General features: G+C 40.3%; 1 protein-coding gene across 5 annotated transcripts in view; it reads right to left on the bottom strand.

Moving 5' to 3' along the window:
* Positions 1-12584, bottom strand: part of TRAPPC9 (trafficking protein particle complex subunit 9) — a gene marked incomplete at its 5' end in the record, with an annotated part of 523282 nt that overhangs the window by 416243 nt on the left and 94455 nt on the right. For all 5 annotated transcript variants that reach the window (XM_084279723.1, XM_084279724.1, XM_084279726.1 and 2 more), the window contains 2 exons: positions 69-193; positions 11517-11669. In XM_084279723.1, coding sequence (XP_084135849.1) covers positions 69-193; positions 11517-11669 — 278 coding nt within the window. The remainder of the gene's footprint in view (positions 1-68; positions 194-11516; positions 11670-12584) is intronic.

Here is a 12584-nt window from a genome sequence, read left to right as displayed (position 1 = left end):
GATCACAGAAGAAACCATAACACAGTAAAATGAAAATCAAATTTTTTACTTATTTTTATGCCACTCACCTTCACATGACTGAAGTCACCAACTTTGCTGCTTTCTTGTGGATTAATAGGCTTAGTCTCTACTCTTGGCTTGACAACCTGCCGAAAAGGACTGGAGAGTGGAAGTCCACTAACGCTGATTCCATCTAGAAACAGAATAAATGAAATTACTTTTTCTTTGTCTAATCCAATTCTTCTATTCCAACTAATCTATATCTATATGACCAAAGGGAGAGAAAATACACATGAAGAAATATTAACATGGGGCTTTGAGCAGCCTGATCTATTAAAGATGTCCCTGTTTACTGCAGGGGGGTTGGACTAGATGACCTCTAAAGGTCCCTTCCAGCCTAAGACATTCAAAACATATAAAAAGCAAAACAAAAGGCAAAGATTATTTTGCTCTATATTTCTCTGGAAGCCAAAACCCCCCAAAGAACAGAGATACAAGTCTCTGCTTTTCTATGATAGTGACCCTTACAACTGCTTAGTATCTTTTAACTAAGTTCCACTATAAGGACTGAGGATTCCTTTTTTCAGGTATATATTTTGAGAAAGAATGGAAAATGGAGAAGCCATGTTTTGTACCACCTACTGATGTGAAAGTATAAGAAATATTTGTCATGTAAAACAAAGACAGAATAGAAACTAAGGTTTACATTCTAATACTCAACAAAAAGATTAACAGAAATGCATATCCTTAGACAAATGTCCTCAGATTGGTATTTACTAGCAGTCCGTGTACTGGTATATATAGTAATAAAATACAATATGTCAATTTAGTAGCATTCTTTATTGCTGACAAGGCTGTGTAACTTGCCCATAAATGAAGACACTATAGCATAATTGGGTTTCTCAACCTACCAAAGCAACATTCTAAACACACACTATTCCAATGCATGAAAATTACTGTTCAAATAAAAAGTCAAAGGAAGACAAAAAACCTAAAATAATGACATTTTAACACACATTTAAACTAGATACATAATTTATTTTTATCAATTTATTATTTATAATTATAACTGAATTCCAAAGAAGAGCAGGATTTTGTTCCTTTATGGTTCGCAGAACAACTCCAATCCACAAACACCAAGCAAAAATAAGCAGAGACACATACCTAAAAACACGGGAAACACCAAATTATTACCCAAAATCCAAACATATTTCCTTTTCGAAATTGTTCCTATCAAATTCTATTTGCTAGTATCAGGAGTGGAGCATCACCCCTATGGGGATAGGCTGAATGAACTGGGGCTGTCCAGCCTTGAGAAAAGAAGAATGAGAGGGGATCTGATTAATGTTTATAAATATCTTAAGTATGGGATGCAGGGGGAATCAGCCAGCCCCTTTTCAGTGGTCTGTGGGGACAGGACAAGGGGAAACGGCCTCAAGTTGGAGCACAGGAAGTTCCACACCAATATGAAGAAGAACTTTTTCCCAGTGAGGGTGACAGAGCCCTGGGACAGGCTACCCAAGGTGGTGTGGAGTCTCCTTCTCTGGAGATATTCAAGACCCGTCTGGACGCCGACCTGTGTGACCTGCCCTAGGGAACCTGCTTTGGCAGGGGGGTTGGACCTAATGATCTCTTGAGGTCCATTCCAACCCCTACAATTCTGTGATTCTGTGAAACATCAGATTTGAAGATTTCTTTCTTAAAGAAAACTTTTGTCTCCCTTCAAACAACCACCAAACTAATGCCTTTCAGAATTAATTTTATCTTTTAAAATATCATTCTATTTCTATTTTCTTTCAGGAAAAAAACAGACAAAGTTTAGTTTAAACCTTTTTTCTGAGGAAAAGGGAAGGTTTTCATCTCTAAATTGAACCTGCAAGAGGACGTGTGACAGCAAAGGAAACATCCATTCTGCTTCAGGCTAAGAGGAAAGCCTAAGGTAACCACTGGGTGATCAAACTTTCTTTTTCAAGTCTGTGGCACTCAAACATCACATATAACACAAAGTGCGGTGCCAAGCTCTGTGTTATACCTCAAATGACTTACACACAACTTTGGCTGTGCAAGGGGACGTCTCTGTCAGGTAACAACAAAAAAATGATTTGCTGCTGCTAGCAATTATTTTAATTATTAAGTTTTTGCTGCTCCTTCTGTTCTTTGACTTTGCTTAGACATTGTCCAGCTCCTCTGCAATACATTAAACAATCACCACAGAATGGCAAAACAATACATACTGTCAAAAGCCCCTGGTAAGTTGCAGAACTTAATGATGGTAGAAGAAAACAGGTAACTGAAAAATTCAGAACATCAATAACGTAGGAAGTTTTCAATTACTTGATGCTTTTATTTTTTGAGACTTCATACATTTTATTTTCTCTCATGATGAAGATGCTGTATCCTCCACAGTCTTCTTTCATCAATCCACACTGTGGAACAGCTTGAGCAGCCTTTCAGTATAAAAAGAACAATTGTCTTTCTACTCTGTCCAGAAATCTTCCTAATTTCTAGAATCCACACTGAATATTTCCATGGTAACTGCACATGACCAACGCTTTATCCATGGTAACTGCAAAAACACAGCTTGCCTTTCCAACGTCGCAGTCACTCCTGTCACAACACAGCGAAATCTCTTACCAGCATTTCCTCTCTCCTCTCAAATGTTAAGTAAATTGTCAATTTAACTTCATTAGCCACTTTCACGAGAGACTGCAGAGAAGAGCCCCACACAATTCTGTATTTGAATGAGGGGAAAGTTTACTAATGGAGTTAAACCTGTGGAGTTAGAAACCAGTGACTAAGCACTGAAGAAAAGAGCTGACACGGGATAGATTCTGTCTTGTCCTAATCCACAGCTCCCTTGTAACACTCTGTTCTACAGCAGTAACAGGCATGATCTGGGTGACAAAAACATATACACTTTCCAACAGGTACATCACGACTATGGTCTTAAACTCTGTGGCAAGGCAACCCTTAAACAAACTCACAACTGAAGTCAGGACATCACAGAAGTTTGCATTCCGAGACAGTCTGCAGGTAACTGGCAACACTGATATCACATGTGATGTAAAACAGTGTAAGATCTTAGGTTAACTGGCTTCTTCCTGGCACAAGAAATCCTTATCATTCAACAGAACCACAAACCTGTATTGCTGTTTTGTAAAGATACATGAAATGTACTTAATATTATCTATGGAGTGTCCATAATATTATATATGGTGTTGGCAGCAGGGACTGTGGGGCAAGTCTGTGGGGAGGCCTGGGGAAGGCCCCGCATTGGAGCAGGGAGATCATAGAATCATAGGGGTTGGAACGGACCTCAAGAGATCATCAGGTCCAACCCCCTGCCAAAGCAGCTCCCCAGCTCATATTGCACAGGTCGGCGTCCAGACAGGTCTTGAATATCTCCAGAGAAGGAGACTCCACACACCCCCTGGGCAGCCTGTCCCAGGGCTCTGTAACTCTCACTGGGAAAAGGTTCTTCCACATGTTGGTGCGGAACTTCCTGTGCTCCAACTTGCAGCCATTGCCCCTTGTCCTGTCCCCACAGACCACTGAAAAGGGGCTGGCCATTTCCCCCTGCATCCCACACTTAAGATATTTATAAACATTAATAAGGTCCCCCCTTAGTCTTCTTTTCTCAAGGCTGAACAGCACCAGCTCACTCAGCCTTTCCTCATAGGGAAGATGCTTCAGGCCTTTAATCATCTCTGTAGCCCTTCTCTGGACTCTCTCCAGGAGATCCCTGTCTTTTTTCTATCAGGGAGCCCAGAACTGGGCACAATACTCCAGGTGGGGCCTGACCAGGGCAGAGCAGAGGGTCAGGATCACCTCCTTTGACCTGCTGGCCACACTCCTCCTGATGCACCCCAGGATCCCATTGGCTCTCTCAGCCCCCAGGGCACACTGCTGGCTCATGGCCAACCTGTCATCCACCAGGACCCCCAGGTCCTTCTCCACAGAGCTCTTCTCCAGCAGGTCATCCCCCAGCCTGTACTGATACAAATGGTTATTCCTTCCCAGGTGCAAGACTCTGCCCTTGCTTTTGTTGAACCTCATCTGGTTTCTCCCTGTTCAGCTCTCCAGCCTGTCCAGGTCTCTCTGGATGGCAGCGCAGTGTTCCTGCTTGTCAGCCACTCCTCCCATGGGGAGAGGAGGGAGGAGCCGCCCAGAGGGGCCTTCGTGAACCCACCCAATTTTCCCCAAAATGAGTTTGTGTTACTGCATGGCAGTGACTGGTAAGTGATCTTGTCTTTATCATGACCCATTAGCTTCCTCATCTGACCTTCTCCCCCTGTCCTGTTTAAGATGGGGAGCCAGCAAGCATCTGGGGTAGAGGGAAAGAAATTTGGCTTGTTAAGATTAACCACCACATATTAAAAAAAAACCCCAAACATAGCAACTTCTTTCTTACATGAGTGTTTTAACATCATAATAACCCAAGAGATACGTCAGAGTTTTTAGAAAGCACAAAACTTGTGTGTAAAACATGAAAACTAAATGCCCCCTCAACCCATTATTTATTTTATCAATCCACTCCCTAATGGAAGTTTCAAAGCAAAAAATCTCTTGGTAGGTAACATTTCTTAAGAATACTGTAGCAATTTAAAGTACTTTCAGCATGCAGAAAAGTGAAAAAAAAGCCCTCAAGAGAAGGGCCAGTGTGCTTGCCAAAGCAGAATATGTTTTGGGTTTTTTTTCTAGAAAAACGAACAATCCTGTATTCTCCTCAAAGTAGGCATAATTCTAGAAATTGGCTGTTTGCAGCAACAAAAAGGGAATAACAAGACTAGGTAGGAGTTTCAGGCAATATAACCCACCCTTCACATGACAGGTGGGCATTAAGAAGCGGTTCATTCCCTCTCAAAAAAAAAATGGGTAATTCTGTAACACAAGAGACCACAAGTAGCAGTACTCCAGGCGAAACTACTAGGAACCCATCAATTATCTGGCTCCCAGAACAGGGCAGAGGTGACTAACCACTTCTTTGAAACTGCACTGCATTTAAAGAGCATGGTAATCATAGTTAACAATAGCAAATGCTATCAGATATGTAAGGATTCCTTCCTCAGGTTGGTGACCTGACTAAACCAGAATCATAGAATCACAGAATCTCCTGAGTTGGAAGGGACCCATAAGGATCATCAAGTCCAACTCCTGGCTCCACACAGGGCCAGTCAAGTCAGAGCATGGGACTGAGTACATTGTCCAGATGCTTCTTGAACTCAATCAAGCTCTGTGCTGTCACCACTTCCCTGGGGCCCTGTGCCAGTGCTGAACTACCCTTATCAGTACAGAACCTCTTCCTAACATCCAATCTAAACCTCCCCTGTCGCAGCTTCACACCATTTCCTCGGGTTCACTGGTCACTAAAGAGAGGAGATCAGCACCTGCCCCTTTGCTCCCTCTCATCAGGAAGAACTGGAAGTTAAATTTAGAGTAAGGGTAAATACAACAAAAAGGAGAAAGTGAAGTTAAAGAAATTAATAACCAAAGACTAGAGATTATTTTAACATCTAATGTAGTGCACATAAATAATGTGCCTCAGCAAGAAAACAGTATCATAGGATGGAAGGTCAGTTAGCCTGGATGTGCCAGTAATTGCATCATACCCGTATTCCCTATTTACATTATAAAGATCTGGGGCCTTAAAAACCTCTTACAATATGTTTGTATAGAGGCTGGTATATAGGCTACAGTCCTATGTTACTTATATACTGTTAAAACACCCTGTATCAGTCCAATTAAGCACCTTATCTACTGTAATCACTAAAGCTAGAATCAGAGTGGCGAGCACAGGTTCACTAATCTCATTGCCTTCTAGGTGGCATGACTGGCTGGGTGGATGAGAGGAGCACAGTATATAATGTCTACTGTGACTTCTCCCGTAACACCCTTGTAGGTAGGCTTAGGAACTGTGGGTTAGATGAGGAGACAGCGAGGTGGGTTGAGAACTGGATGAATGGCAGAGCTCAGAAGGTTGAGGTAAGTGGGAGGAACCACCCCAGACACCAGTATAGGTTGGGGGTTGACCTGCTGGGAAGCAGCACTGCTGAGAAGGACCTGAGAGTCCTGTTGGAGAACAAGTTAAAAAAGAGCCAACAGGGTGACCTTGTGTCCAAGAAGGCCAGTGGTATCCTGGGGTGCATTAAGAAGAGTGTGGCCAGCAGGTCAAGGGAGTTTATTCTGTCCCTTTACTCTGCCCCGGTGAGACCTCATCTGAAGTGCAGTGTCCAGTTCTGGGCTCCACAGCTCAAGAAAGACATGGAACTACTGGAGAGAGTCCAGTGGAGGGCTGTGAGGATGATGAAGGGACTGAGCATCCTTATGAGGAAAGGCTGAGAGAGCTGGGTCTATTCAGCCAGAGAGGACTGAGAGGGGACCTTATTAATGCTTATAAATATCTAAAGGGTGGATGCCAAGAGGATGAGGCCAGACTCTTTTCAATAGTTCCCAGTGACAGGTCAAGGGACAATGGGCACAAATTGGAACATGGGAAGTTCCATCTAAATATGAGGAAGAACTTGTTCACTTTGAGGGTGAAGCACTGTAACAGGCTGCCCAGAGAGGCTGTGGAATCTCTCTCTCTGGAGAATTCGCCTGGACATGATTGTGTGCTATCTGCTCTAGGTGATCCTGCTTGGACTAGATCTCAAGAGGTGCCTTCCAGGCCCTTACTCCTCCGTGATTCTGTAACTCTGTAAGAAAAGTTATGAGAAAGTATTTTTAAATTAACAGGGTGATGAATTTATGGAGGACACAAAAGCGTTTGTGGTTTAAAAAAGAAAAAAATAAAGAAAAACCAAACCAAACAAAAACCTCATTCATTTTCTAAGATTAACAGTGCAACCAAAATGAAAACTGACATCTTCAAACTTCAGAGACAAAAAACTTCTTAGAAATGAAGGAACTTTGAAAAAATATTCTGAATTATTAAATGTAATAAAGGCAACCAAGCATAGTAACATGTAAATGATCGTACTGAAATATCTCTGAGGACTTCTTCCATCATCATCAGTAATACAATTATCCTTATAGAGTCCTCTAGGCTACTCAGTTTTTTAGGAAACCTGTCAAGACTACATTGAAATTCAAAACCAGGTACCTTTCTAACAAAGAAATATATTGTCTGCATTTTATATAAGTGTAGAAACATTGTTAAGTAGACAAAATCTAGTCATTTAAGGAGAAAAGCAACAAAGCGAGTATGAACCAGAAAATGCTCTTGCATATCAATATTACAAAAATATTCAAGACCACTGCTGTAAGATATATGCTATTATTTCTCTGCAACCTTTTCTCCCCCAGAGAATGGAAGGAGAGACCAAGGCATAGATTTGATTCTCTTTTAGCATGTAATTAATTAGTTCCTTTGATGAATTTCTGAATTTAAATATCCTTGCACCTGTCTTTACATTCTCTATACACAGGATGAATGAACACTAACGTTTTACATAATGAAGATTGCAGATTAATTCATTGGCTTTGCAAAACATTATCTCCATGTAATGGAAGATTTTTTTTAAAGACTGCTTCCCATCGACAAATTACTATTTATAATGCAATCCAGCAAGGGCAGCTATTGTTCTTTTCCCATTCAGCATCAGGGAAATACTGTATTTCAGGAATTGAAGTAGGATATCTGGGAAGGAGAATTGATTATACTTATAATCAAACCTCTGATTTAACAGGTGACAAGAGACCTTACTGCTTACACTCCTTGAGTATGGCTGTACCCAGCAGATTATGGAATATCCTGAGATGGACAGGACCCATAAGGATCATCAAGTCCAACTCCTGGCTCCATACAGGACCAGCCAAGTCGGAGTACGGGACTGAGTGCATTGTTCAGATGCTTCTGGAACTCAGTCAAGCTCGGTGCTGTGACCACTTCCCTGGGGAGCCAGTTCTAGTGCCTGACCACCCTCTCAGTGCTTCAGAAAGAGTGCTTCCTCCTGTCTTACCCAGTGCAAGAACCTTAGAATCTGGAGGGACCTAATTGCGGTGTACCAGTACTTAAAGGGGCCCTACAGGAAAGTGGGATAGGGACTGTTCACCACGGAGTGCAGTGATAAGACAAAGGGGAATGGCTCTAAGCAGGTTGAGGTTAGAAATTTATTATGAGGGTGGTGAGACACTGGAACAGGTTGCCCAGAGACATTTGGAAGCCCCATCTCTTCAAGTCTTCAAGGCCAGGTTGGATGGGGCTTTAGGACACCTGGTCTAGTGAGGGTACCCCTGCCCACGGCAGGAGGGTTGGAACTAGATGATCTTTGAGGTTCCTTCCAACCCAAAGCATTCTATGATTCTTTAATATATACAGCCTACCTCAAACATACAGATCTGAAAGGGTTCAAAAGGGACAACAAGGCTGATCAATACATGGAATTGTTTCTGTAACAGGGAAAACAAAGCCAAAGCCAAAAAAGTTAGCAAACAAGGTTAGAAATCTTCAGGCTGTGAGAGAGACCACTGTGGCAATAACATAAGGAAATGCATAAAATCATGAGTGTCAGTAAGATGTTAAGAAGATGTATGTTAGCTTTTCTTGCAATACAAGAACCAGGTGATGTCAGGACACTAAGAGGTGCAAAGCTATAAAATAATTCAGCTATGATTCTTCTTGCCACGAAACGCTGGACAGGGCTGATGGAGATAATGAAGAATTTCATGAATGAGAAACCCAGTAAAGATGACTAACAATGCCTAAAAACAGAGAAATGCTATCAGGCTCTGAAAGTTCCTAAGATAACAGTTGGAGCCCAAAAGCCTAAATGAAAGTAGCATGTATGTTCATGACTTTCCCTATATTATCCCACAGCCATCTGCTCTTAGCCACTATCACAGCCAGGATATTGAACTAGACGGTCATTGATCTGATCTTCCACAGCCACTCATGTGTTTTTGCTTCCTTTAATCTAGAAGAACATCTAACATTTTTCTTTATGAGAGAGTATACCATCAACACACAAGAATTAGATCAGCAATTTTGATTGATAACTTAGTTTACTTTCCAATTGGATAAGTGTATCATCAGAAACATCAGTAATTTATCCTTTCTGTACTATGTCCTGATTACAAACAGCGTAAAAGGAAACAATTTCAGCAGCAAATGAAAACAGATCAAAGTAACAGATGCCCTGCTAAGGGCATTACTTTTAAAAGACAAAAGTATTTTGATCATCATTGTAAATCTGGTCTTCAAAAGAAAAAGGTACCATTGCTACCATATGATTAAAAGTCATGTCATAGTGGCCATTGATTTTTCTAGCTCTCTACTGTTCTTCACATCAGGATCTTACCTGCCTCTTCAGAAAGTACAATATTTGTGAAGTTAAAAGAATTATAGAAAAACTAAAGTAGCAAGTAAAAATGTCAATGTGCATAGCACATCTAATAATATTTTCAAAGCACACAGAGCACATAGCACCCAAAGCTACCAAAGTTCTAAAGAAACACTAACGAAGTCTACTCCTTTATCATCACTGAGTAAGACAAGGTTGAATTCCTCCCAGGTGTCCGTTACACAACATTTCAAAGAAGCTGTAGGCAGAAATACTAAGGAAGAATTTTGTTCAAAGATTTTTTTTCCTATGTGGTCCCATAGAAGTTATATACGTGTGAGAAAACAGAAGCCAAAATCCACTATCCCCCAACTAATCAATGTCAGTAGCAATAACTATGTTGTCTTCTTCTTCTATAGAATACTTTTTAAAATTTTATTTGATCTGAAAAACTGCTGGGCAACTACAGCTTCAGTCTGCCATTAGAGCTTCTTGGAGACAGGGCAAATTAGGACAGCATCCTTGTCTCTAATTTAGAGATATCAATTTGATGGATGGGCAACTCAGTGGAATTGTCTGGATGGTCACACTCAAAAAGTTTATGGTCAATGGCTCAATGTCCAAGTGGAGACCAGTGGTGAGTGGCGTTCCTCTGAGGTCAGTATTAGGACTAATTAGAATGATTAACACTGTGAGCAAGATGGACAGTTGGATAGAGTTCTTCCTCAGCAAGCCTGCTGACGACACCAAGCTGGTGGTACAGTGGACACAATGAAGAGAAGGGATGCCATTCAAGAAGGAACCTGGCAAGCTTGAGAAATGAGTTCTTGTGAACTGCATGAAGTCCCCCAAGGCGAAGTGCAAGGTCCTGCACATGGGTTAGAGCAATCCCAAGAACTACTAGAGTCTGGGCAGAGAGTGGATTGAAAGCAGTCCTGAGGGGAAGGACCTGGGCGTGCTGGTTAATGACAAGCTCAACATGAGCCAGCAATGTGTGCTAGCAGCACAGCAAGCCAACTGTATCCTAGGCTTTGGGCAACCTGGGCTAGTGGAGGGTGTCCCTGCCCATGGCTGTGGGGTAGAACTACATGATCTTTGAGGTCCCTTCCAACCCAAAACACTCTATGATTTCCTGTCAAGGGCATTTCTCAAAGCCTCAACTCCTCAGTAGCTCTGTTTTTACAGTAATGTCAGGATGTGGTCTTCCGCCACTATCAGCTTTTTCAACAAGTCCTAAACTAAACCTCTGTGTAAGCAAGAGTATGGGTTTTGTGCATTAAAAGCCTAAAATATTTTTATAACATATATAAACCAGGGAGGGTTTTTTTTAAAAAAAAAAAGCAATTTAATCTTTGCTAACAATAAACATAATTTCTTTCTAGATGCATTTTCAAGATAACTCACAGAAATCAGTGCTATTCAACTTGAGTAAATATGCATGTAATTTTGCTGCATTTTTTTCTATACTGAAAATATTTATTTTTTTAAAGATTAATTATACTGATAATGTATACCTGCAACTGAATCCTGGGAACCAGTCCAAATAATAATGATAAATTTATTTATTTTTTTAAATACAGGAATATCTTGTTTTGTCAATTTAATTCAATCAGTGCAAATATACCAGGCAATTAAAGAAATGCAGAGTATAGCTAATACTCCAGTGAGACTTTGTGTTTATTAAAAAAAGGAAATCCTTATTATAAGTATCTGGTACTTGTAATTCCAGATAATTCTAATACAAGCAAACATTGGTTTGGGTTTTTATTTTTATTTGTTTGTTTGCTTTTATTCAAAAGGAATTATGAGTTTAACTACATTAAACTTTTGCTATGGTACAAATAGTAGAGGGGTTATGACCTACTTTGCAGTAGGCAAAACTCCAGTCAGCCAGGATTAAGAATTCTACACTCTTTTATAACTAAAATCAACATAAAGTTTAGAACCTACTGATGTCTGCAAACTTTTTATCTTCATAAGATAAGGACACAAATAGGCACATCAAGAACCCTTTCAAGAAAGGGTCTAATGATGGGAAAGCTTGGTCAGGCTATCATAGTTGTCACAAAAAAGTCAGTCTTCAATCCATAGAGCTCACTGAACTGTTGTCTTTGCGTTACAAGACACAAAGATGAAAATAAGCAGCCACATCACATTATAAAGCATGACACAACAATTGGTAAGTGCTTCTCAGTACATAGAACTCTCCTAGGGCAGAAGAAATTAAAAACTCACCATCACTGAGATCTTGCAGAAGGTTTTCTTGGCAGGAAAAGTCCAGCTTCACTTTAATGTTTACAGTAAACGTTGCAATCTTTCCAGGTTTTAGAGGAAACTGGGAGAGGGTATCTTCCAGCTTCCAACTCAAGAAGTCCCCATACAACTTCTCTGTATTAAAATAAGGAAAAAAATCCTGAGTATAACCCTGTGTTAAGGATGTTTAAATTTGTAACTGTTGCACAGAGCATTAACTGATTTGTCATCTTCTGTTTATAAGCTGAAATATTCAGAATTAAGGCATTAAAAATGAATGTAACACTAGAAAAACATTGAAGGAGTTACTGACATTGACCTGGAAGAATGTAGATCACAAAGTTCAAAATACGAATCTAAGCAAAGAACAACACTACCAGAAGAAAAATATTGTGCAATACACAGCATTAAATATACATGCTGAATGCTGGAGAACAAAGCCTGAAGGGGACCTAAAAGTTGATATAATTTTGACTCTGACAGCCTCCAACCTAGGAAAGAGCACATGCCTGCAAAAAACATTCCTTCAAAATCTTACACTACAATAAAAGTTACAATTCTGAAGTGCAACAGAAGAGGCTAAGAAGACTATTAGCTTTCATTTTTTTATAAAATAAAGTCTTCTCAAAACTGAGAAGCATAACGTATGTAACATCCAAATATTAAGGGTGCTGCCAGACAGGATAGTTTGTCTTAAAAGATATTTGCTGGGGAAATCATCTATCATTGGTCTGCATGAGATACAGCATCTGTAATTATTAGCTACTCTGCCCTAAGTCTAAAGTCCCAGAAAGCAGTATGAGAAAAAGCCACAATAGTCACTGTTCATCAATACATTGAGGTGCTTCATCCAGTTATCCAGTCTCCTTATTACTATAGTAACATTGATCTTGAAAAAAAAGAGGAGCAGAGGGTTAAGTCCACTTCAGGAAGAAGTGTGAGCTAGTTATATGTTATTTCAAGCTCTAATATATGCCAAAAGCTAGAGTCATGGACATCTAAATACCTCCAGCAAAAGCAATCAAAAACGTGATATTCTATGAACTTTAC

This window comes from Gallinula chloropus (genome assembly GCF_964237585.1).
Source record: "Gallinula chloropus genome assembly, chromosome: 2".
In the NCBI taxonomy this organism is placed as follows: Eukaryota; Metazoa; Chordata; class Aves; order Gruiformes; family Rallidae; genus Gallinula; species Gallinula chloropus.
This window is presented reverse-complemented; position numbering and strand designations above follow the sequence as displayed.